General features: G+C 41.7%; 1 protein-coding gene across 3 annotated transcripts in view; it reads right to left on the bottom strand.

Annotated features, from left to right (window-relative positions):
- Positions 1-25,284, bottom strand: part of KIAA0753 (KIAA0753 ortholog) — a 58,756-nt gene that overhangs the window by 23,347 nt on the left and 10,125 nt on the right. For all 3 annotated transcript variants that reach the window (XR_011247020.1, XM_069542785.1, XM_069542784.1), the window contains exons 4-13: positions 24,126-24,232; positions 22,021-22,083; positions 21,397-21,612; positions 19,225-19,435; positions 11,355-11,590; positions 9,980-10,146; positions 8,199-8,318; positions 7,041-7,130; positions 3,822-3,900; positions 2,685-2,768 (exon numbers count right to left, since the gene is read on the bottom strand). Coding sequence is in view for 2 of the 3 variants with exons in the window: in XM_069542785.1 (XP_069398886.1) it covers positions 2,685-2,768; positions 3,822-3,900; positions 7,041-7,130; positions 8,199-8,318; positions 9,980-10,146; positions 11,355-11,590; positions 19,225-19,435; positions 21,397-21,612; positions 22,021-22,083; positions 24,126-24,232 (1,373 nt within the window). In the remaining variant the exon portion in view is untranslated. The remainder of the gene's footprint in view (positions 1-2,684; positions 2,769-3,821; positions 3,901-7,040; positions 7,131-8,198; positions 8,319-9,979; positions 10,147-11,354; positions 11,591-19,224; positions 19,436-21,396; positions 21,613-22,020; positions 22,084-24,125; positions 24,233-25,284) is intronic.

Below are 25,284 nucleotides of genomic sequence, written 5' to 3'. Positions count from 1 at the left end.
TAAAAACATCTGTTCACAACATCACAGTTGACGATTCTTGTCTCTGTTTGAGACTTTCTACCACTAACCTGGGGGCTTCCCTGGTTGTTCAGACAATAAAGAATCCACCTGTAATGCGGGAGGCCTGGGTTCAATCCCTGGGTTGGGAAGATCCCCTGAAGGAGGGCATGGCCACCCACTCCAGTATTCTTGCCTGGAGAATCCCCACGGACAGAGGAGCCTGGTGGACTACAGCCCATGGGGTCACAAAGAGTCAGACATGACTGAGCGACTAAGCACAGCACAGCACCCCTAACCTGGAAGAGTTTCACCAGCCTTTCTCGACTTTGTATCCTGTACGTTGAAAAAGCACTTTACAGCTTGCAAAACATTTTTATATGTGTTGTATTTCTGTTGATTCTAATATGTGTCTATAATCTGCTCTAAAAGAGGCTTTTTAACAAAGAATGTCTGCTGGGGAAATGATATCAGGCTCTGGAAGGAGACATTTCTGGGACCCAATCCTGGTTCTGCCACTGATATGCCTCAAAGTGGGGGCAAGTATGCTTAACCTCTCTGGGCCTCAATCCTCTGGTCTGTAATATAGAAACAATAACCCTACATTTCAGAGTTACAAGGATTATATGAGCACTTGTACACTGGAACACTTAAAAAATAGTGATTGGCACAAAGAACGGTTACCACCATAGTAATCTTTAAAACCTTTTAACGGTTTACAGAAGAAAATACATTAATGACCAAGAAAGAAGTGTTCAACCTTGACCAAAGTTAAAGAAATAAAAATCAGCTGAATAGCCAATACAATAAAGTTACCAAGAAATCTAGAGCTAACTAAACCAGTAATGCAGGTCTAGTTAGTTAAGACGTGTGTATCTGTTATTTTCATTTTTAATGTTTAAAGAATCAAATATCAAGAATCCTGTGAGATAAGGAAGGACCCAATGAGCTGATATGAAAAAGATCACCAAAATATAAAGAAGCTGGATACAGATGAGCATATAGTACCCATTGGTGGGGAGATTTTACTTTTTACATGATACTTTTCCTGAATTGTTTGCCTTTTTATCCAGGTACAGCTTTTAATTAAGGGAAAACCTTACACACTTTGGAAAAATGTATTTCATGCGCAAGTTCAGTTAATGACAATAGTAGCAGCAGGAGACAAATATGCCATGATGGCACCCTCCCAAAATCTATTTCCTGACACCAGAGATCATCCTGTCTGCAAGCAAATCTACTGAGAGCTAGAGCTGATTTGCAAAGTGCAGCAAACGTCTCCTCCCTTTGAGAGATGAGAATTCTGGGTATCTGGGATCAAGGTCCCACAGCTCTTTAATAAATTAACACAGCAAAATATCTCTTCTTTAACTTCATCATGCCAACTTCAACAAGTTTGCTTCTATTCAGTTATTTATAAACACTGACCCTCAATGGTGCTGCCTAGGAAACTCTTGTGTGGTGATGCTGAAGTTTAACAGCAGCTGAGAATGGTAAATACTGGACAGAGTTACTTTTCCTTTTTAAGAAACTGTATTAAAGCCCATTTAATGCCTACAGCATGGTTCTCATGTACAAAGCTGATCATTTCTAGTAATATTCAAACATGTCTAGTTCACTGACAGCATTTATGACCACTTCATTTCTCTTTCCTATGAAAATACCACATGAATCGCCTCCCTAGATGAGAGGTGAATCTCATTACTTTTCTGTACAAAAGACACAGCCATCACGCACTTGGTCTGTAAGAGCCAGATGCAGGGTTTCAGCTTCCAGTCTCAGATGCCTCACCTCGCATGAGATTCTGTCATAAAATACTGGTACAATAAAATTACAACTGTAAAAATTACAAAAATATGCTAAAGCTAAACGACTGCTTAATAATTAGAACTGGGATACATCCTTGGAATCTACCATCTTCCTGTTCCTCAGGTCGTTGGGCTGGTGGAGCAGCATTCCAATTTCCTTCTCACTCTGAGACCGTCACCCTTGCTCGGCCCTTCACTTGCTCTGAACACAGAAAGCAGTTAACTTCTCTCCGCCCTCCATGAACAGCCGCCGGAGGCAGCCTGCACCTTCTTGTCCCTTCGCAGAGGTGGAAGGGCAGGGAGGGCAACATTCCCACTAATGATGAACACACGTCCAGAGGAAGAGCACAGCGGCGGACAACCACATGCTATGCTTTCATTTTTCTCAAACGTTATCATTTGTTCCTGGGCCACCTTTTGCCTCTGCCAGGCCAGATACTGGTCATTACTAGGCACTCAAAACATGCTTGCCTAACAATACTTATTAGGCCCTCAGTATAAAGGAAATTAGGCCAGTAATGAGCAAAACTAGGCTGAACAAGAGGAAATGAGGGCAGTCATTGTTCTGCCGCGGGCCATCAACATTCAGGCTCATGCAGCTACCCACACTCTGTCACTGGGAGGAAAGGAAAGAGCCGCTGACAAAAACCTGTGGCTCAAGAGCTTTCTGTGAGCTGTTCACAAGGCTCATCGATGTCATAATGCTAAAGATACACTGTAAGCATTAACATGCCAGATGTGAAAAACGACCTCCACCCTCCGGAATGGGACAGTCTAGTGTCTGTAGGGTCATCTATGTATCATTCTTCCTTATACTCAAGGACATTATCCTATAATAATCCCAATGTCAGTCCAGAACGCCAGGCCCACCACACGCACCTCCTCTGCAGGCTGGGCTGTTGTTGCGATTTCTGATGGCTGATCCTTCAAATGAGTATCTACTTCCAGAGAAGAATTGACTCTCTATTAAAACAGACAAGCACACTCATGAATTATGAAAATTTACAACCCATATTAGTACAAATGAATTCTACTCCCAGAATAACTTCTGTGTGGAACTGTTCATCAGTTTTAGCTATATTAGGCTTTCGGTGGAAATTTAAGCACTCTGTCTTCATGAAAATAAATGCCATGTGCTAGTCTTGGCTTTCTTCCCCTTTCCTTCCCTCAATTTTGAAAATGTTATCAGAGTAGCTATGTGTTTTTGTGCAATTACTCAACTTCTCTGTTCCAGTTTCCCCACTGATAAAATAAGGAGGTTGCATGGTTTGGCCTCTATGAACCCTCCCAGTTCTAGACTCCTGAGATTTTCATTGACTCTATAAATGACTTAACATGTCTCAGACCAAGAGATAGAGAATTTCAGTGCCCTATTCAGAGACCCAGAATGTTGTTCACTCCATTTAAGATTCTAGTGCTCTTCCATGGCTTCATCTAGTCACACAAACAAGAGCGTTCCTATTTACAGGATGGATTTACAGGGTCTGGCCATAGCATTCAGCTCACTGCTCAGAGGAGGATGGCAAAACCTACTGGTGATGCGCTATACAATTTCATCTCGAAAAAACGCACTAATTTGTGCACAGAAGCTGTCCTAACATTTCCCTCTTCTGGAAAAAATACAGCAAATCATTCCGGGCACTGAACGAAAGAGCACAAAACTAAGAGTGGAAGCAGTGAGCTGAACACTAACGCCACCAGTAGTTTCATTTGATTAGGAACATAAATTGCAATCGAAACTCACTCCCCAAACGAAAATCTCACCTTTTGCAAAAGTGATACTTTCTCTCTCCTCCCCCATCTTGACCCCTCACCCATAAAGGAAGACACATCAGTAGTGTGGGTGCCCAAAAGGGGCCCTGGCAGCACTGTGCCCACACCACGAAGCACAAGAGCAATGCAGCTGCTGGCTGCCAGACAGACACACAGCCCTGCAAAGGGTCAGTGTGACCTCTGGGGCAACACTTTTTATTTGAGAGCTTCCAAAAGGCAAGCATATGGGATGAACTAGATTACCTGGGCCTTGGCCAGGAGAGGCTTCAAACGCTCCAGAACTGCCTTCTCTACCTTGTCTGCTAACTGGGTGGTGGAAACACTATTTAGAAATAAAATTGAAAATTAAAATCAAAAGCAATAAAATATCTTATTGTGCATATTTATTTACCACCCCAGGCGAAGGAAAATCGAATGATTATAAAACCACAGTGCTGTTCTAATTTTCATACAAGATCCCGGGGGATCTTGTTAAATGTAGATTCTGATGTGGCTGGCCTGAGGGAGGCCTGAGAGGAGCTTGTTTCCAACAAGCTCTCAGGTGATGTGATACTGCTGGTCCTGACCCCAACTTTGAGGACAAAGGCTGAGATAACATCTGAAGAAGTACATTAGGCTCTGAGTCCATTTTGAAAGAATAATGGCTGCTTTGAAACGACGAAAGAGGGCACAAGACTCAACAAATGAAACTAATTTTGTTCCCTCCCAAAGCCCACAATAACAGAATCAGACATAAACTCACAATGACAAGACGTGGGAAATGGTGCTAGAAACTCGAGGACCAAAGTGGTAAGCAACGTACCGACCTGAGAAGGCTGGATTCTAGGGTTGTAATGGGGAAAGCCGAGGACTCACACAATTTGCACTGCTGACTTAAGAGGCTCAAGACTTGGAGCACCAGGTACCCCGAGGCCTAGGGGTAACCTGGGAGGAGGTGGCTTAACTATAAAAGACAAGAGTCAGATGATGTTTGAGAAGTTAGGGTCGTAGGTCCCTTCCCTCCTTCACACACTGGACCATGGCCTCTCAGCAACTCTGAGGGAAGATGGGTTGGTTGCTCATTCTCGGGAGGGGCCTCCTGACTCCTCAGGGAATGCCAACTGCATTGAGACTGTAGGTGCCCTACTGAAAAGAGGGATGCATGGATGCAAGCTGAATGCCGAGGGGTAAGACTCACAGCCTCCTGACCACCTCAGCTCCAAGGACACACGCATCCTCACTCTCTAGGCAGCAGATCAAAAGACTCATCTCTGGAGAGCGTGGCACACCCCAAAGGAAAGACCTAAAGACCTGCATGATGGTCCTTAACCAACAGTTCACCCAGATGACCCTAGTGTAAAGCTCAAGGTCAATAATCCTTTCATTGGATGGTGCTTAGACTAGCCAGATATCCTGATAAATAATCAATCCTGATAAGCATTTCATCTCACACACAGAAATTAATTAAAAATGGGATCACAGATGTGAAAAATAAAACTGAAACTAAAAAGCATTTTAGAAGAAAATACAGAATATCTTTGAAACTTCAGCACTGGTTATGATTACCTAGTTCATAACAAAGATTTAACTGTAAAATGAAAAAACTGCTAAGCTGATCTTAACCAAAATTTGAAACTTCTCGTATTCAAAAGATCCCATTAAGAAAATATATAGGCAAGCCACAGGACTGGGAGAAAATATTTGCTGCACATATTCTAAAAGAGGCCTCAAATCCAGAACATATTTTTTGAAACTCTTAAAAATCAGTAATTATAAAAACAATAAAAAATGGACAAAAAACTTGAATAAACACATCACAATAAGCACTACCAAGTGCTCATCATTAGACTTCAAGGAAATGCAAAGTAAAATCCCAGCAAGATACCACCACGCTCTCACCAAAATAACTGAAATTTTAAAAATCGGACATTACCACATGTCAGGTGGGATGCAGAAAAACTAGAAGGGAACTCCTATACTAACTAACAATGGAAAACAACCCAGAGGTTAATTCACAAGAGGATGGATAAACAGACTGGATGTGTGTATGTGAACAGTCATACTATGGAATACTACTTGGTAACAAAATGGAAAACTACACAAGGCAGCCCACTGTTCCCCTGACCAGGCCTCTTCCAGAGGTCCACTGCACCTCGCTCATCTCCAGATGCCCCAAATGTGGTAAGCCCTACATTTGCCAGGACTCATTCATGATCTATAAACTTTCCGGACGGGCACCTAAAAACTCCCAGGAAGTTTAGGAAGGACCCTGCGTTGCCTGCTTTCCCGGGAATCCTCATCTAATCCCAGCAGCACTGCCTTTCCAGGTTTGGGCCTGCTTCTCAGCTGCCCGGATGAAATAATATGCCGTTAGGGACACACACAGGGTAACAGATTTATGAATACAAGAAATGAAAAGATGAAGACAGGAATCAGGACAGTGGTGAACTGTGGGAAAAAAGAAAGAGATGCAACTGAGGAGGGACCCACAGGGAGTTTGAGAGTAGGGGTGCTGACCTATCTCTTGGTTTGGGGGTGGTAGTGGTTCACGACACTCACCCTCTAACAAAAGGGCCACAGCCCTTTTAACCTGGGAGTGGACGCTCTCTCATGACTGGTGATAGAATGCACAGCTGTGTCAATGAGGATTCTGTTCACGTGACTTCAGGGTGACTCATTATGAGAGCAAGACAGATGAGCCAACTGCAGCAGTAACAACTAAGCCCGCTCATGAACTTCTTCGTGCCTGGATTTAGGTGGTGACACTCTTGGGGGCAAATGGGAAAAGCAACCTCACTCGAAAACCTTAGGCTGTGCTCAAGCTAACCTGTGAAGCAGAAGTATCCTAGCAGGCTGCACATGTACACCCCACCTGGCCAGGAGACAAGCATCTCCAGCGGAAACACAAACAGACATAACACTGATCTTTCAGATAAAACTCCCCCTAAACTGTAGATATCATTCAAACTGCACACAAAAGAAATACTTCCTAGAAAAAATACTGTGCAAAATACATGCAGGCATGCAGACACTCATTCATTCATTCATTTGGTGAGGTCAGGCCCACACAGTCCAGGATGGTGGTGAAAGTGTCCAGACCAATTTAAGAATAGGCAAGCATGCACCACCCTTCAGAAGCTAACACATATCTCAGTTTCTGACAACTATCCCTTTCTTCAGTTTTCAGCTCATTTAATTCCTTTGTTCTTCTGGAAGTTTCAGCATCAAGCTAATGGAGCCTAAAGGATACTATCACAGAGTCACCCCAACTCTCCCCAAACCAGCCAGGACTCCCAGGGGCTCCTGTCTGAGCTCCGTTGTTGGCTTCTTAGGTGACTTCAAAGAACTTTAAACAGTCTGATGGACAAGAGACATGAAAAGTGTGACTACACCAAAAAACAATCCCAACAAGTTGTAAAAATAGCTAGATGATATAAAATAGGTCTGCTGTGTTTTTCTCTACCTCAGAAAACAGACAGTTACCTCTGTTTTTGCATTTTGTCCATTTGTTCGGCTTTTAATTCTTCTAATTCCTTCAATCTTTTGGAAGTTTCAGCATCTAGCCAAGCGAGTCTAGCAGAGAATACAAAAGTCAGGCCAATTCTGCCTCAACCTGCAGGTGTCATTACCGCATAAATAGACCAGGAGTCAGGACCCCACAGAGCACCCATCTCGGCTCCATCAAAGACTCAGGAGGTAACTCAGGCTCTGGGCCAGTGGAGCTCTTGGTGTAATGTTTCATGTAAAAAGACATTTACCCGCAAGAGCATTCCTGGTTAGCGTGCAGTGCCCCAAAAACCTGGCCACAAATATTCTCGAGAAAACCAGCCTTCGCTGCAATTAGAACTTCTTGCTCAACTGTAAAACAAAGCTGCTGCTCTATCTTCCAGCTCAGACAAAGAAATGGGCTCCCAGGAGAGCCCTCAAGGCAGAGTGAAGTCAAATAAATACAGAAAGGAAAAGCTAACTCAGAACAACCTCACTGTATGTGTTAGGGCTTGATGCTTTCAGCCCAGGATAGTGAACATTATCAAATTATCTAATGGTCCACTTCCACTCTGGCTTCCCCATAACTGCAAGAACAATTCCAGCCAAATGAATGCAGACAACCTGTTTTCACTGCTCTCCTGTCATGGAATGGCCTCACCTCATCACTCCCTATTTAAAGCCTATTCTTCAAGTCCTAATTGATTTTCCATCTCCCTCCAGGAAGCCCAGATGTCTGCAGAGGTGTCCTGTCCCCCTTCTGAACTCTCTCAGCATTTAACACTTCAGGTCTCAGGGGACATACACCTTTCTATCTTATAGTCAGTAACATGTCCTCCCTGTTGACTATAAATAAGCAGGGGTTGGGAGTCTGTCTTTTTTGCCCACTCCCTTGCCCTCTGCAAAGATCTCCAAAGAGCTCACAACTGTACCAAAACAAGCAACTGGTAGACAACTGAAACGCGTATAATTTTTGAATGAATTAGGCAAGGAATAAAAGAGCGGCTCACTGTCTAAGCTGCATAATTTGACAGGAAAGTTTAGTAATTTCCATTTTAAACAGCCAATGTTACACATGGGCAAGAGGAGAGCTCGCTTTAGAATTCCATTTGAAAGGGGGCTCATTTCAAAGACCTAACAAACGCCAGCACAAACCTCACTGCTTCGTGTTCAATAGCACCTCTCCACCGACTGTCCTCTTGCGTATCTTCCTGCTGGAGAGACTGTTCTTTGGTGGTATCTTTGGGGCTGGATTTCGCCTTGAGCCAGGCGGCACTGCAAAACAAGGAAAACTTACACCTTTGTAACCATTCCCTCCACACCCAATGACTCATAAAAGATGCCAGCTCAGAAAAGACAAGAGTGTCACAGTACTGGTGATCTACGGGGCGGGGGGGCTCTACATTGGAAGCTGAATGTGAAGCAGAGTGAGAGCATTCAGGATTCAGGCTCAGTGTCAAAGAGAAGGTCCTTTTTGCTTCACAGAAGCAATCACTATTTTGAATGAAAAACAGTTGTCAATTACAGAATAATGGGTGAAATTCAACAAAACCCTGTTCTAATATACAGATTTGGGTCACAAATTATATTTCACATTACACAGCAACTCTGTGCCTTTTATCAGGTCTAATACAGCGCTTTTATCAGGTCTAATACAGGCTTTTGGAACCCAAAAGCCTTCCCCCTTACCTCCCCTATCTACCACATGTACACTCTACAAGACACTGCATTATATATTTGGTTTGCAATATAAACTCCAACCAACTTGTTTTCATGAGCTTACCAAGTGAATTCACATCTCTACACTAGTATATACATAAAAACAGAGAATTAAGAGCACAAAAATAAAGCAAAGAACCACATATGTTATGAAATCAGAAGACCTGATTTTAGTCTCAGCTCTGCTACATAAGCAAGGCATTAGATTCTCTGGACAGTTTCTTCACCTTTAAAGTGAAAGCTGATGAATAAGCATAACCATCCACTGAGAATCACTCAGCCTTCAGGGGACCCCATCCCACCAAGCTTCTTATCACATCTCCTGCCAGCCTCTTAGAAGTGGGACCCTTCACGTCACCTACCTTCTCACTCGCTCTCCTCCTCATGTGACTGCTTGTGCCTGCCTTCCTGTGACTGTCCTAGCTCCTCCTTTCCACTGTGCTTCTGAGACCACTGTCCATGGTATACAAGCTCCCATTTTTAACCACTTCCCTGAAGACTGTAATTTCTGCCTCACTGGACTCTGTGCCCTGAAGGACAATGCCTTCTCCCCAGCTCTGCAGAAGATTGGGCCCTCATTCTCTATGTGCTGTGAGTAAGGGTGCTGCTGCTGAGGCTAAGGTGCTTCACAACCCCATGGACTGCAGCCTACCAGGCTCCTCTGTCCATGGGATTTTCCAGACAAGAGTACTGGAGTGGGCTGCCATTGCCTTCTCCTGAATAAGGGTGACAAGGCAGTAATGTCAGCTCTATCCTAACTGTCCTCTGCGTCAGGACAGCATCTATGAGGTTTGTACGGTTTTATAATTCATGTTGTCATGACTTGGACTAGAAATTATTTTTAAGCATTCATTCAGCAAAGATTTACTCAATGCCTACTAAGATTGACTACATCAGGCACTGTACATTCAGATATAAGGCACAGTTCCCGGCCTCAAGTAACCAGGATCTACTGGGTGTAGAGGCGAGTGAAGAGCAGCCCTCAAAGTCCACAGGGTCCTGGAGTGATCTGCGGGAGTTACTCTACCCACAGTCAGGTAGGAAAAAGGAACCAATGGGCTTCCAGTCAAAAACATTTCATGTATTACCCATCCAAATAAGCTTTTCTCCTTAAAGGGGACTAAAGCCACTGCTTCCCTTGCTCTAAGCAATAGGTCACCTTTGATCTGCGGAGGAAAAGTAAAATCACATACCTGAATGCTTGAATTTTCACATACCATTTAGGAGATGCTGGTGGGGATGTGGGGTTTGGAGGTATCCAAGGAGCCCTACTGTCTTTCACAGGCTGTTGGTTCATTTTTAATCTGGAGGAGACTGTTGTCCTTTGCAACCTGCTTTTGCTGTAAGAGGGGGTTGGTCTACTTTTTTCAGCTTTGTGGAGTCCCTGCAAGAGATAAATATGAATTATAAAGCCAAATGGATAGCAAAGAAACTGGTTTTAACCTCAGGCTTACTGAAGGTTCAAATGTCCCTATGCTGTTCATGTATTCATTCAGCAAAAACTTAAGTGGAAAGCACTGTGGCAGAAATTTGGGGAGGGCACAGATTACACTAAAACCACCCTGGCTGTGGGGAGAGGGGTACACGTGTAAAGGAATCCCTGGCTTGGCCATCTTTATATATATAATATATATATATATATTTCTTCCTAACTAAGCAAAAGAGGTTAAACTGTAAAACATTCTTGGTTAAAATACACCTCTCAGTCTTGTGGTTTCCTATCTGTAAAACGGGAGATAATGTCTTCACAAATTTCTGGAAGATTAAAAGAACTAATAGAGGAAGAGTACGATGAAGGCAGGAAGGTATATGCCACCTAAACAGAACAACTACCATAAAATGCTAAGGAGAACAAGGCTGTTTCAGAGAAATATTCCAGGCTGAATTTGTACAAGCTCAACCCTGACTTCCCAACGACCTCCCTTGAGAGTCTGTTTGAAAAGGAATAGACTTGATCTTAATCCATGATTTATGAGCAACAGGTGATTATGTTACAGAAGCCTAAGGAGAAGCCGTCAAATTGGAGCAACCACGTTAAGCATATTCAGACTAGGAGGTGGTCTGCCAGCCAGTTCTCCACTGGTAAGGCCTGAAGTTAAACTTTAGATAGAAGCTTAAGAATATAATGCACTTTGAAGCCAGCTGACTTCCAAAGCCATGTTAGAAAGTCCTCACCCTCAGATACCTTTCAAAATCAAATGATATATTATGTATCAGTATTTAGCAGGAAATCTTCATCGTAACCCCTCAAATTTCATACTTCCAAATCAGAAGCAGAAAAAAACTGTATTTTGCAATAGCCTGTCCAATGAAGACCATGGTATCAAATCAGAAAGGCTCTTACTAAACCTGGACAAGAAAGAATGCCCTGTCCTTAGTAACAATACTAAAACTTGTTTTTTGTTTAAAAAAAACAAAAATTGCAAAAACAACCTGGAGCCAAGCTATGTCAGCTTAGACAGCTGGGCTCAAGGGCTCTGGCATTCAAATGCCCAAGAACTCAAATCCTGGCTCCACCACTTACCAGCCTCTGTGACCTTGGACAATGTCAGACTAATACAAATGGGCCAAAAGAAAGGAGTGATTCCATACTTGCTGTGGTCTTGCTGGTGCCAGAGTATCTTTCTTCCTGGACGGTGGCACATTCTCAGTCACAAGCTTCTTTCTCCCTGCTTTTATTTTTGCCAGGGCTAATGTCTCTTCTTTGAAGCCTGCATTTTGGTCGAGGATAGATGGAGCATCTTCCTGAAGGATATCCGCCTCTAATCCGTCAAGCTCATTTTCCAGCCTCTGGGTCACTGGAAGCTCTGTGTCGGGTTGATACTTATCTACATGGAGATTTCAGAAGGACAAGTGGAAGGAAATGCTATTCAAATCAAGTGAGAATGATTATCCAGAGGCAGATAAGCTCACAACACCCTCTTAAAAACTGAAGCGTCTTGCTGTCAAGAGTTGCTTCTGATTCTATGATTCCTACTGCAGTTCTATGGCAGAAACCTAAGTATCATGGCTGACTCCTAAATCTTACCTCCCACATGTACTTACTCACCCGGTCCCTCAAATTCTAATTTTATCAGTAAAATACCTCTTGCCCTTTTCTTCCTTCCTGCCACTCCCTAAGGTCAGGCTTGCAATATCTTATGACTGTAACAACAGCATCTTCTAACAGACCCCTTCTTTATCTTCAATCACACCTTCTCCTGACTACCATAATTATGTTTTTAATGTAAATATTTAAGTATCACTTCTCAAAACCTTCAATGGCTCCAAATTTGATACAGTATAAAGTCTGAACTCCATACATGACATACAACCTGCAATGGGAAAAAAAGTAAAACTGTATTTGAAGATGAGATATTTTGAATATAGAAACAATCCAAAGAGAATCTACAGATAGGCAATTACAACTAAGAATAGAGTTCAGCAATATTTCTGGATAGAAGAAGAAAATAAACAAAATTCAGCATCATTTGCACATACCAAAATAACTAATTAGAGAAAATGTAAGAGAAAAGGTACCCCATTAACAGTAACAACTAAACTATAAGGCACTAAGGAAGAAATCTTAGGAAACACGTATAAGACTTTTTACCAAACAAAAAAGTTCAAAAGTATTTTTGAAGGACAAGAAAGAAAGTCTGGATCAATTCTTTTCATGAATGAAAAAAATACTGTAAAGCGTCAGTTCTCCCCATGCTGCTGCTGCTGCTGCTAAGCTGCGTCAGTCGTGTCTGACTCTATGCGACCCCATAGACGGCAGCCCATCAGGGATTCTTGAGGCAAGAACACTGGAGTGGGTTGCCATTTCCATCTCCAATGCATGAAAGTGAAAAGTGAAAGTGAAGTCACTCAGTCGTACCCAACTCTTTGCGACCCCATGGACTGCAGCCTACCAGGCTCCTCCGTCCATGGGATTTCCCAGGTAAGAGTACTGGAGTGGGGTGCCATTGCCTTCTCCGAATTCTCCCCATAGTGAGCCTCAATTTCGAATGCAAGTTCAATTAAAATCTCAACAGATTTCTTTTCTGCGGATATAAAATTTTAATGCTAAAATTTTTACGAGGTGTAAAATCCCAAGACAGCCCAAATAATCCTGAAGAACAACAAAGTGAGGAGTAGGGCAGGGGTGGGAGTCTTAGCTTCCCAGAGACAGTGTCTGTGATAAAGCTGTAATAATTAAGGCAGTGTGGGAGTGATACAGGCACAGGCAGAAACCAATGAAGCAGGATGAGTATGACAAAGGCAGTATGACGAATCAGTGAGTATGACCTGGATCACTCAATAAATAATGCTGAAATTACTAGTATCCATAGATAACTAAAGAAAAGTCCAAGTGTTCAGCGTGAGAATCCTCGCTCTCACACTGAACACTTACATTCTAAATGTAAAGAAGACCTAAATGCAAAAGGAAAACTTTAAAGCTTTTAGAAGAAAATATGAGAATATGATTATGACATCAGGGCAGAAAATGCTTTCTTAAAGCTAAATATAATGTTAACATATGTAAACTTAATTACACTAAACTGCATCTTGCTTTTGACAAAGACACCAAAAAAGTCACAGACAAGCCAGAGTCTGAAAGTAGATTTCTGTAAGGTATATAATTAATATAGGCTTAATATCCAGAATATATAGAGAACAACTATGAATCTATAAGAAAACAAACAATGCAATAGGGAAACAGGCAAAGGACAGAAAATGGCAGAGAGAAAACCTAAATTGTCAATAAAAACATGAAAAGATGTGCACTCGCAATCAGAAAAATTGAAATTAAAGCAATGAGGTACCGTTTCAAATTCACCAGATTGGGAGGAAAATGTTTACTGTGACAATACCAAGTATAAACAAAGATGCAGAAAAGCAAGTACTCTCACAGCTATCAGTGCAGGAGTGAACTGGCACAGCTACCAGAAGATTCGCCCACACTGTTGCCCAGAAGTTTCACTCCTAGGAACATACTCAGCCTTGAGGGACCCTCAAGCGTACACAGGAAGACATGAGCACAGTCACTTCATCAACGTTTATAATGGCAAAAAATCAGACACAACCCAAAGGTCCATCAGTTCTACTACATTTAGACTACTTTTAACAGCAGTGAACGCAAGGCCAGATCCCCCTTGCATCAGTTTTTTAATCTCGTGCTTTCCAAGGCCATGGAGGTTACACAGTAAGGATACATAAACTGAAAGGAAAGAATGCTTAGACAAACCCTAGTCTAAAATTTAATCATTAACCCTCAGGTTTACATACAGCAAGGCAACTCTGACCTCTAGGTCCCGATGCCTTTCCAGTAACGATCTGTATAAACCAACTGCAAATGTAGCACAAGCTCCAGGGGCAGCTGAGTTTGAGGACATTGCTGGTGGTGGGGAGGGACTGTCCTTATGTCTGATGAGTTGTACTAATGCAATCCACCACTTCAAGAACATTCCAGCAGCTGCTAAAGAAATGCATCAGTTACAGAAATCACAAGACCAAATCAGGCTCACACATTTATTTCAAATGAAAATGGCAAAGATGTGATTTCCTAACTAACTGGCTCCCTATGACTTTTAGGGGCAGGAGGTCAGAATGGAGGAATTAGGTAGAGCGACATCTGAAACAGAAACAGACACCAAAACCTTCTGAAATCCGGTTCATAAAGAGAAGAAACAACAAACAAATAAATAAAAACAGGAGCACCACCACAACCTTCGCCATAAGCAACTGTACCAAATTTGCAAAGTGGCTAAGCATAATCACACCTCAATTTGTAATGATGATAACAATGATTTATCATCATCTCTTACATTTGTACATTTCTTCCGTTTCTAACATCCTTCACATTCACATTTGAGGCTCAACGTGACCCAGAGCAGGCGGGGCAATGATTAACTTTTCAAATGAGGAAATGACAGTCAAGTGTTTTACTCAAGGTCAAGGACAGCAAGCAGCAGAGTCACATCTTCTGACTCCCAGTCCAGGTGAGGCCCATTCATTCTGCCCTATCAGGAACTGCAGCGCTGTTCCAGACAACTGAAGCTTACATACTTCTGGATGAAATACCTAATTTGCTACTTTAAACAACTCAGTCAGTCACATAGGATAAGGACCACCAGCATACCTGAGAGAGATTGAAGGTTTGATTCCAGACCACCACAATAAAGCAAATATCATGATAAAGTGAGTCACACAAGTGTTTTGGTTTCCCAGTGCATACAAAAGTCATGCTTATATAATATGTAGTCTAGTAAGTGTGCAATAGAGCTATGTCTTGAAAAAATGTACACACCTTAATTAAAAAATACTTTATCACTAAAAAATGCTAACCATCACCTGATAACACTGGGTTGCCGCAAACCTTCAACTTGTAAAAACCACAGTATCTGCAAAGTGCAATAAAGTGAAGCACAATAATGTAAAGTATGTCTGTATTATCCGCATTCACAAATAGAAAAGTGCAGGTTCGGAGAGATGAAATCATCCACCCAGGACCCCAAGCGGGCAGAGCTGGGACTAGCTGCTGCTGATGCTAAGTCGCTTCAGTCGTGTCCGACTCTGTGCAACCCCATAGACGGCAGCCCACCAGGCTCCCCCGTCCCTGGGATTCTCCAGGCAAGAACACTGGAGTGGGTTGCCATTTCCTTCTCCAGTGCAGGAAAGTGAAAAGTGAAAGGGAAGTTGCTCAGTCGTGTCCAACTCTTCGCGACCCCACGGACTGTGGCCTACCAGGCTCCTCCGTCCGTGGGATTTTCCAGGCAAGAGTACTGGAGTGGGGTGCCATCGCCTTCTCCGAGCTGGGACTAGAGGGAGGTCTTTTTGGTCCCCGTTTTCCTCACAGTGGTCTGTCTTCCTGCTTTCCCTCGCTGGTACCTGTGGTGAGTTTTAAATGAACAGGCTTCCCAACTTTTCTCTCTGAAGCTCGTCCCCACCTGTTAGTGCACTACACAGTTACGGGTCCCTCTCATCTTTTAACTCATTTGGGAAACACTTCTCTGTGGGCAGGCCTGGAAAGTTCTCTACATTTCCTCCAGAGCATCGTAAACGAGCCCCTAACACCCAGAACTGAAGCTACCATGATCTGTTGCTCAAAGGCCTTTCCTTGCTCTACTACACCCTCTTCATAGCTGGTTATGTAAGCACCTAATTACTGCCGGGCCCTGGGCTCCCACAGAGGATACATCATCCAATAAGCATCACACTCGTACTGAGCGGAACGCGGCCCCTGGGTAGAAGGAAGGTGGCAGCATTGGTTCTACCTGCCTACCAATGCAGGGAACAGAATGCCACGGCACAGCAAGTAAATATCTAACAGTGACTAAGGACGTTAGGTTTTGTTACATTCATGATACAGGCAGGGCAGTACACTATGGAGGTGCCCAAGAATTAGTGACAAATTGAGAAACTGAACTGATTTATAACTTCAGATCAGTAGAAGAAACAAAATGAAATAAGAACTCGATTAACATAGTAAATTACAACAAAGAAAAAGAAGTGGCAGATCAAAAATAAAAAGGGAGAAAGAAGTCCAAATGCGCCGTTAATCTCAGCAAATGTCAGTAGGTTAAATATAGAACTCTACAACAGGGTTAGAAACACTGACAATGAAGTATTTACAACAGATATTCTCAAAACAGCAAAGACGGACCGTACATACAGGGATGTGAAATGTTATTCTCGGTAAATGTCAAATGTGTTGGGTAGATGAAACAATATTTGTATCAAATAAAACAGAACCCAAAGTGAATAACATTAGCAAAACAAATATTTAATAATAATATATAAAATGCACCAAAAAAGATTTATCAGTAAGGAATGCTTATGCATCTAACAGCACGACTTCAAAATGCACTAAACAAAAATGAATACAAATACAATGAAAAATTTTAAAAGTCTTCAAGTCTTTAACATACCTTTATATCAGTCGTCTAAAGATCAAGTAAATAAAACCATAAAACTATAGAAAAAAAATAATAAGAGAAATAAAGATTGGGAAGGAGGACATAAACCAATGGTTATATTCATAGATGACATTGACTGTATACACTGAAAAACACAAATAATCTGCAGATAAATGTACAGAAATAAATTAGCAAGGTTGCTAGATACAAGATCAACACATAAAATCAACTGTGTGTATACCCATAATATACGCTAGAAATTAAATTTTTAAAAAGACATCCTTCGCAAGAGCGCTGGAAATAGCAATACCAAAGAATAATTATAACTAAAGACAAACACACACACACATTTTAAGTTACTAAGAGTATTTAAAGACAACTTAAATGAATAGAGGGACATATGTCCTGCCTGTGGATTGGGAAATATAATTTCATAAAGATACCAATTCCCCACAAAAATTTCAATAGGTTGTTTGTTGGGAGTGTTGAGAGAGAGAGGGCAGCGCAGCAACAAATTCTGATTCTAAAATTTCTAAGGAAACACTGAGGGCCACTGCTGACAAAAGCTGACTTAGAATAATTAAGATAGTATACACTAGCCTAAGAACCTACAATCAGATCAGTGGAAGAGAACAGAGGACCCAGGAAGTGACCCCGACACATGTGGACACTTAACTTATAACAAAAGTGACATCGCCACTGTGGGGAAAAGGATAATATTTTCAACGAAGAGTGCTACCTCAAGTAGATGTCCACCTGGAAGAAAATGAACCTTTTCTAGAAAATAATATATGGCAAAGGGAAAAGCTTTTTTTTTTCTATTAATTAATTCTTTATTTTTTTCCCCTGACCAGGGCATTATTGTTGTTCACTCACTAAATCATGTCTGACTCTTTGTGACCCCATGGATTGTAGCCTGCCAGGCTCCTCTGTCCATGGGATTTCCTAGGCAAGAATACTGGAGTGGGCTGCTATTTCCTTTTCCAGGAAAAGCCTCTTAAACAAGACCCAAAAACAATCTTGAAAAAAAAAAAAAAAACCTATATAGGAAAAGATTGCTACATTGGAATTCAGTGAAATTAAGAATTCTGTCCATCAAAGACACTACAGCAACATTTAAAAGCAAGCCACATCTTATTTCTAAAAGAATATTTACAACACAGGTAATTGGGAAAGGGCCCATATGCAGCATACTCCTACAAAGAACTCAACAAATCAATAAAGAAAAGTGAAAGGAAAAAAGGAACAGAAAATAAGAAAGAGAGAGGGGGAGGCAGAGGGAGGACTGGGAAAGAGACCTGAACTGGCACTTCACAAAAGACATGTAGATGGCCAATAAATGCACAAAATAGTACTCACCAGAAATCATCCAGAAAATATACACTAAGACCACAATGACAGCCTTGCACACCAACCAGGTGGCTAGAATTTCTAAAACTAATAACAAGTGCTGACAAGGATGTATAGCAACCATTCTCACAGGCAACTGGTCGGAATATAAAAGATAAAACTACTTTGAAAAAAATCCGTTGAACAAATACATACCCTGATGACCTAACAATAATACTCCTGGGAATAAACCCAACAGAAATACACACACACGTACCAAGAGACATATATAAAAACAATCACAGTAGTTCTCCTTATAACCACTCCAAACTGGAAAAAACCCAATGACTGTACAGTCCACTTCCATTTATAAAAGGAAAACTGTTGTTGCTTAGTTGCTCTGCTGTGTCCAACTCTTGGCAAACCTTTGGGATTTTTCAGGCAAGAATACTGGGGTGGGTTGCCATTTCCTCCTCTAGGGGATCTTCCCAAACCAAGGATCAAACCCCATCTCCTGTGTCTCCGGCATTGCAGGCAGGCTCTTTACCCGATGAGCCATCATATATTCTACTTCAACTAAAATAAGGGAAACTAGCTGATATAATGGCACATTAAAATTTTCAATATTAAAATTTTGAAACTAAAGTACTATCAGTATAGGTGTGTCAGTTTAACTATGAAGAAAAAAAGAGGACAAGAAAATCTCTCAGTAAAACAGGAACAGAAGAAAATTTCCTTAACTTCATATGCAGATTTGCCAAAACTCCAGAGTCAGCATCATGTGTCAAAATGCATTCCGTTTATACTGGGAAAGGGGGGCAGGGCTGCAAAAGCTAAGCATCTTAAAAGAAAATATTTATGATATATGTAAAACAGAAAAGGATGAAGACCCAAAATACATAAAGAACTTCTGAAGCAAAGACAGGACCCAGTAGGGAGATGGCAAAGGATATGAACAGACAAATCACAGAAGAGGAAGAAATAAACAAGGCCAAGGAACATGCGAAAGAAAAATCTTCCTCACCAGGAATCAGGGAAATATAAAACAATAAGATAGTCAATAACATTTTCCACCAAGAGGCTGGAAATTTTTACATTTCATTACATACGGTACTTGGTAAGGATATGGGGAAACATATACTGATGTTGACCAGACTGAGAAATCCTGACTTTTCCCTCAATGTGGCAACTGTTACAGCCCAGACAATGTCAAGGAATAAAGTATCTTGCAGTAAACACTTTAGGACACATACCAGCAAGGAGCTTCTTTGCCACTGAAGGTCGTCTTGTTTCCTGTGGAAATATCTCCTTTGCTACAAAGGGCTTCCTCTCACTCTTCAGGGATGTGTTTCGCCATCTCTCTAAGGCCCTTTGGCTACCAATGGGAAATCTGCTCCGAATTTCACCAAAACATTTCTTTGCCTTTTTTGGAGACAGTTTCTTTTCCAGGAGAGATTCCAAAGCCTGCCATGAAACAGTCAATCATTCTCTTAAGTTTGTCTCATAGAAGTCTGACTGTTGATCACAAAGCGGAAAATGGGGACCCTGGAAAAATGTGTTGTTAAATGGCCATCTCCAGTTGTTACTGAACCATCACTTACTTTTAAAACTTGGTTATTTAGGACATCCAGTTAATAAAAGGAATTTTGCATGTTCTTTTACATGTTTAGCTTGTGAAAACCAACGATCAAAAAGTAAAAAATATCACTAGTATTAAAGGTATTCAAATTCTAAAATTAAGGATCCCCGTTTAAAAACTAACCACAGTCTTCAGAATATAATCCAATATAATTCCCTTCATTAATTTTCAATGAAAACCTCATAAACTTAATCTTTTAAGTGGGCACACAAACTATAACACACATCTTCATAAACTAAAGGAAACAGCATGTTATTGGCTCTGATCACTCATCCACCGCAGTGCAGGAGATCTGTCCCCGCCAGCCCCTTTCCTGAGAGAGGCATGTGCCCTAACAAGCACCCACTCACTCATCAGCAGGCAGCAGGGGCCCAGTCTCCCACGGTCAGTACATGTTAATGAAAACAGAGCACAGCCAGGGACATTTAGTTCAGATGGCAGTCAGGAATAAGAACATAAACGGTGGGATAGTGTAGTACACATCAATAAGAATAAAGTTCTTGTGCTACTGAATATTTTCAAATGTAGGGGAGATAAAGGGTATGTTTAAGAAACATTATGTTAAGGTACTCTTGCCCAAACTTTGGGATAGACACTATATCTCTTGAGATCCTTTCCAGAATGATCAAGCTATGTTCTTCAAATAAAATTGCATTCCTGGGAGGTGGGAGGGGGGTTCAGGATTGGGAACTCATGTACACCCATGGCAGATTCATGTCAATGTTTGGCAAAGCCAATACAGTATTGTAAAGCAAAATAAAGTAAAAATTAAAATTAAAAAAAAAATCAGGAAACAGGGAAAAAAAATTGCATTCCTGATAGTGATTCCCTATATATAAATGTAAGCAATGTAAATCACAAATATATTTGCTGGATAATGATCAAGGTAGAAAGGGTCCTAAAGATCACCAAGGGGTAGCTAATGGTAGAAATGGCCTGTCACTTGGTCTAGAATTCTTCCCACTACAGCATGCCTCCCTATAGCTAAGTTTACCATTATGTATCTCACACCAATATAAAGGCTTCTTTTTCTTTAATCTGTGGGTGAAAATGTGTGGTACAGTGGAAATGACAATGGCATGGGAGTTCGAAGACAGGTGTTTGATTCCCAGCCTTCAAGGGAAGTGTCTGTGTCATGTCCCTGAGCTTTGCTTTTTTTCATATGTAAAATAGTAAGAAAACCAACTGCAAATCACAGCAATACAGTAAGGATGAATGGCAGCATTCTCTAAACTTCAGAGAACTATCAAGATTTAAGGACAGACTGTTTTTGCTGTCTTCATCACCAATAAGAACTAAGAACACTATCCATTCCTGACCAGTACACACCAGTTGGGATCTCCAGAAGTCTCTAGCCATAGCACAAGACTTTAGGCTTGCTTCCATATATTTTTATGCTTCTTTTCAAAAATCTATCTAGACTGCACACTGATATGCTAACCTAACTACTAAACAGTTTTACTGTTATATGCTAATACATTCTTTATTAAATGGCATGGTCATGGAATGGAATATTCTGCTTAATTAATGGCCTGGTTATGAGTTGTTTTATGCTCTAGACTTAAGACACCATTTCTCAAAGAAGTAAGATACAATATTGACTAGACTGTAAAAACAATGAAATTAAAATGAAGTGCTCCTTCTGCTCTCTGCAAAGCTTGAATTTACTAGGTACCAGATGAGTCTTGTGTTCTCCATGAACCTCAATGAAATCAGGCAGTGGTGAACATAACCTCCCCGCTTAGAAATAATGCACTTTAAATACAAATCATGGTCAATGTCATACCTCGATCTGTTGCAGGATATCTATCACCACATCAGGGACAGAAGACTCGGCCTCCAGCTTGGCAGAACAGAGAGAGAGCTGGCGGATAAGACTGCCCAGCTCCTTGCACCAAGTAGGAACAGGGTCCTCCCCTCCAGCAGTGAACTGAGTGACAAACGTCTGTAAGGCCCGAATTGCTCCTCGATGGGCAGCAGCCAGCCTGGACACTGCCCATGACTGGCAGTAAATGAGATGCAAGAGTTACTTCAATACTCGGAACGTCTAAATGTTAACCTAACCCTTAACAAACATTTACAGTCAATCTTCCATGTAAGAACGACTTCCACTGTGAATTTTCCATAGTAAAGGGAACTATAAAATTTAAAGGTTTCCTAATAACAAAGTGTTTTCCCTCTCATGCTCAACTTCTTATACCAGCTGCAACAACAAACAATCTATTTTCAGAACCTGTTTCTTGGAAGGAGACCCTAGAAGTCAGGATATTTAAGATGCTCACTCCCTAACAAGTTTCTACAAGTGTTGATGATAAGTATCGATGCAGAGAAGCCACACGTAATACCATCAAAGCACTAGACATGTAGTTTATAAATAATAAGAATTAAGCATAATTAAATTGCATCCTACCTTCTTAGTGTGTTTAATCTTATGTGGACTCAATTTATCCAATTCTTCCTGTATTTCTTTAACCTGGTTCATAAAGGGGGGGAAAAAATGAAAATCTTTGTACCTTTCCACTGATCTTTTCTGTAGAAAAGGAGGCATCTTATCTTGTCCAAATATAACCATTATTGATTCGAGTCACTTGAAGATGAGAACAGACTCCTCATTCAAGCGCTCCCACAACAGCTACTGGTTCCCAGTCTGAGATGGTGGCTACAGCACAGGCTTCCCTTCCATCCCTTGATTCCCACTGTAAGAGGAATTTAACATAAAGGAAGTGACTCGGGAAAGGTAGGAGGCCACGTAAGGAAGTTTTCAGTGCCGTGCTGCCAAAGAATTCAGCTGTCGGACTTTCCTGATGGTCCAGAGGTTAAGAATCCACCTGCTGATGCAGGGTTCAAGCCCTGGTCCTGGAAGATCCCACATGCTGTGGGGCAACAAAGCCCGTGCACCACAACTAGTGACCCTGTGCTCCAGGAGTCCGGGAGCTACAACTACTGAAGCCCACGCGCCCTGGAGCCCGTGCTCCGCAGCATGAGAAGCCACGGCACGAAGAAGCCTGCGCACTTAGTGTACTCTCTCAGGGCCTAGAGAGCAGGCCCTGCTCACCGCATGGAGAAGCCTGTGTGCAGCAACGAAGAGCCAGCGCAACCAAAGAGAAAATAATTAATCAATTACAAAGAAAGAAGTCAGCTTTCACCCTCTTAGTTACAGAGAGCCAACCACACCTTTCAAGCAGAGCTCTGACAGGCTAAGATTCGTGTTTCACAACAATCCCTATGACAGCAGTGTAGAGTAAGGACCAAAGCAGAAGCCAACAAGAATAAGAACAAAATCTCACTCAGGCATTATCTTTCAATCAAAGAGCCCAGTTTGGGGTTCAAGCAAGAAAGCTAAAATGTGACCTAAGTGACCAGAAATAAGTTCAACGCTTACTAACAAGTAAGACATTAAGATTGAAAAAGTGACGTCACGTAGTCATGTCCGACTCTGCAACCCCATGGACAGCTCCTCTGTCCACAGGATTTTCCAGGCAAGGATACTGGAATGGTTGCCATTTCCTTCTCCAATTAAAGCTGAAACAAACATTTTAAAAAATCTACCCATAATGTAAATAATATAAATGCCTATTCATCAGCCACTACATGTAGCCTGGACAGAGGAGATTGGCATGCTGCAGACCATGGGGTCGCAAAGAGTTGGACACGACTGAGCAACTGAACAATGACAAAACGCATCCTGAGTGACATTTAACATATTCTTCATTCTTTACTATTTAGTAAAGACAACCAAACTATCTGCTACGTGGTGGTGGTGGTTTAGTTGCTAAGTTGTGTCCGACTCTTGCGACCCCATGGACTGTAGTCTACCAGGCTCCTCTGTCCATGGAATTTTCCAGGCAAGAATACTGGAGTAGATTGCTATTTCCTTCTCCAGGGGATCTTCCCAACCCAGGAATCAAGCCCGGGTCTCCTGCATTGCAGGAAGATTCTTTGCCGACTGAGCTATGAGGGAAGCCCTTCTCCAGGGGATCTTCCCAACCCAGAGACTGAACCCAGGTCTCCCACACTGCAAGTAGATTCTTGACCAGCTGAGCCACCAGGGAAGCCCGTCTACTATGTACTAAGCTTCTAATATACAACAAACATGCAATGGATGGGAAACTAACAAAGTCTCTTTCCTCTAAGACTACAAGGTGTGTTACTGGGGACCAAGGATTTCAGGGTAACTGATCCACTTAAACTTGTCTACAAAAATATGTGCTGTATAGCACTTTTTTCCTGGGGAAAGGACACTTAGGTTTCAGTAGATCCTCAAGCGTCTGTGACCCCCGAAAAGCAGAACAAAACGAACAAAACAGTATTTAAAGAGTTTGGCTGTACACACACAGACACATAAAGATGGAGGGCGGAAAGAGGAAGAATTGTTTGTCCACACATTCAGGAAACTTAGACGCACAAACATATCAGAATCCATGTAGGATACGCTGATGCTGATACTTCTGGCACAAAAGGAAAGCACGAATTCCCTGGGAAGGCCACCCCACCCTCGTCCCTGGGCCTCCGCACCTGTTGCTGGAGGACATAGAGCGTACGGGCAGAACGGACCGCCTGCTCCTGTCTCCTGACCCGGATCCTCCGCTCCTCATCAGGATCCAAAGCTTCTTCCACACGATCTGAAAATATTTTTCCCCCCAAAGTGGATTATAAACCATACATAAAAGCTGATTAAAAACTTCAATGGCTCACAGAATAATGAGGTTAAAGATCTTTAGTTTTACTAAGAAAAAAAAAAATGAGGTTGTCCTAACAAAAAATTTGTTTTCATCAGCCAAGAAACGAGCAAGGGGGCCTGTGTACTTGACTCCGAGATGGAAGAGACAGGAAGGTGTTAATCAAATCCAAATGCTCCGGACAGCCTAGCCCACTGTTATGCAGTTATTATTTTTAAGCTATTTATATTGAACCCAAATCTATAATGCTTTCCATTAAAAAAAATAATTTATTGACCTATTTTTATACATAGCAAGATTTCTTTTATACTTTCTTACCCTGAACCCAGAAGAGGAAACCTTTCTCTAACATATTAAGATACCAAGGGCTAAAATTATTTGCCAAAGCCTTCATCTATTTGTCAGGAAGCAGACCCTTGTACACAATGCTGCTCCATATTTTCAAACAATTAGTTCAAAAAAATTGTTTCTGGAAGACTACCTGAGCAGCTCTGCTCTAAGGCCCCCTATACAAGGCCCCCTCAGTAGGGTGGCATGCCTCTTGGCTTTGCTTCCCCCCACCTCACCCCAGGAGCACGGTTTCTACCACACTGTTCCATGGGGTCATGCTACAGACCACCACTGAGCAAAGTCAGGAGAAATGAGCCAAAACACTTCTGTTACTGTGATGTAGGAATGTTTTTGACTTGTTCATATTACACAACATACTCTTTATGAAGACCCACCAGAGAAATCTTCCAACCTCTATACCTGGCATAATTTTCCCCTTGTGCAATTTTTTCTTTGTAAATTCTCTAATTGATCACATTTTCCTCTTTAGCAGACTCTGTGGAAGCTTAGAAACAAATCTTTTGCCCATTCCTAATAAGTCTTATTTTGTACTTTCCTTTTTTTTCCTATGCCAAAATCCCTTCATTCACATAGTTTGGTTCTATTTTGCTCAATCTGTCTCTGTACCGTACCTTAAATTCATCATGTAACGTGCACATGCATAC

This window comes from Ovis canadensis, chromosome 11, assembly GCF_042477335.2.
Source record: "Ovis canadensis isolate MfBH-ARS-UI-01 breed Bighorn chromosome 11, ARS-UI_OviCan_v2, whole genome shotgun sequence".
NCBI classification, from domain to species: Eukaryota; Metazoa; Chordata; class Mammalia; order Artiodactyla; family Bovidae; genus Ovis; species Ovis canadensis.
Note: the sequence above shows the minus strand (reverse complement) of the source record. Positions and strands in the feature narration are given on the sequence as shown.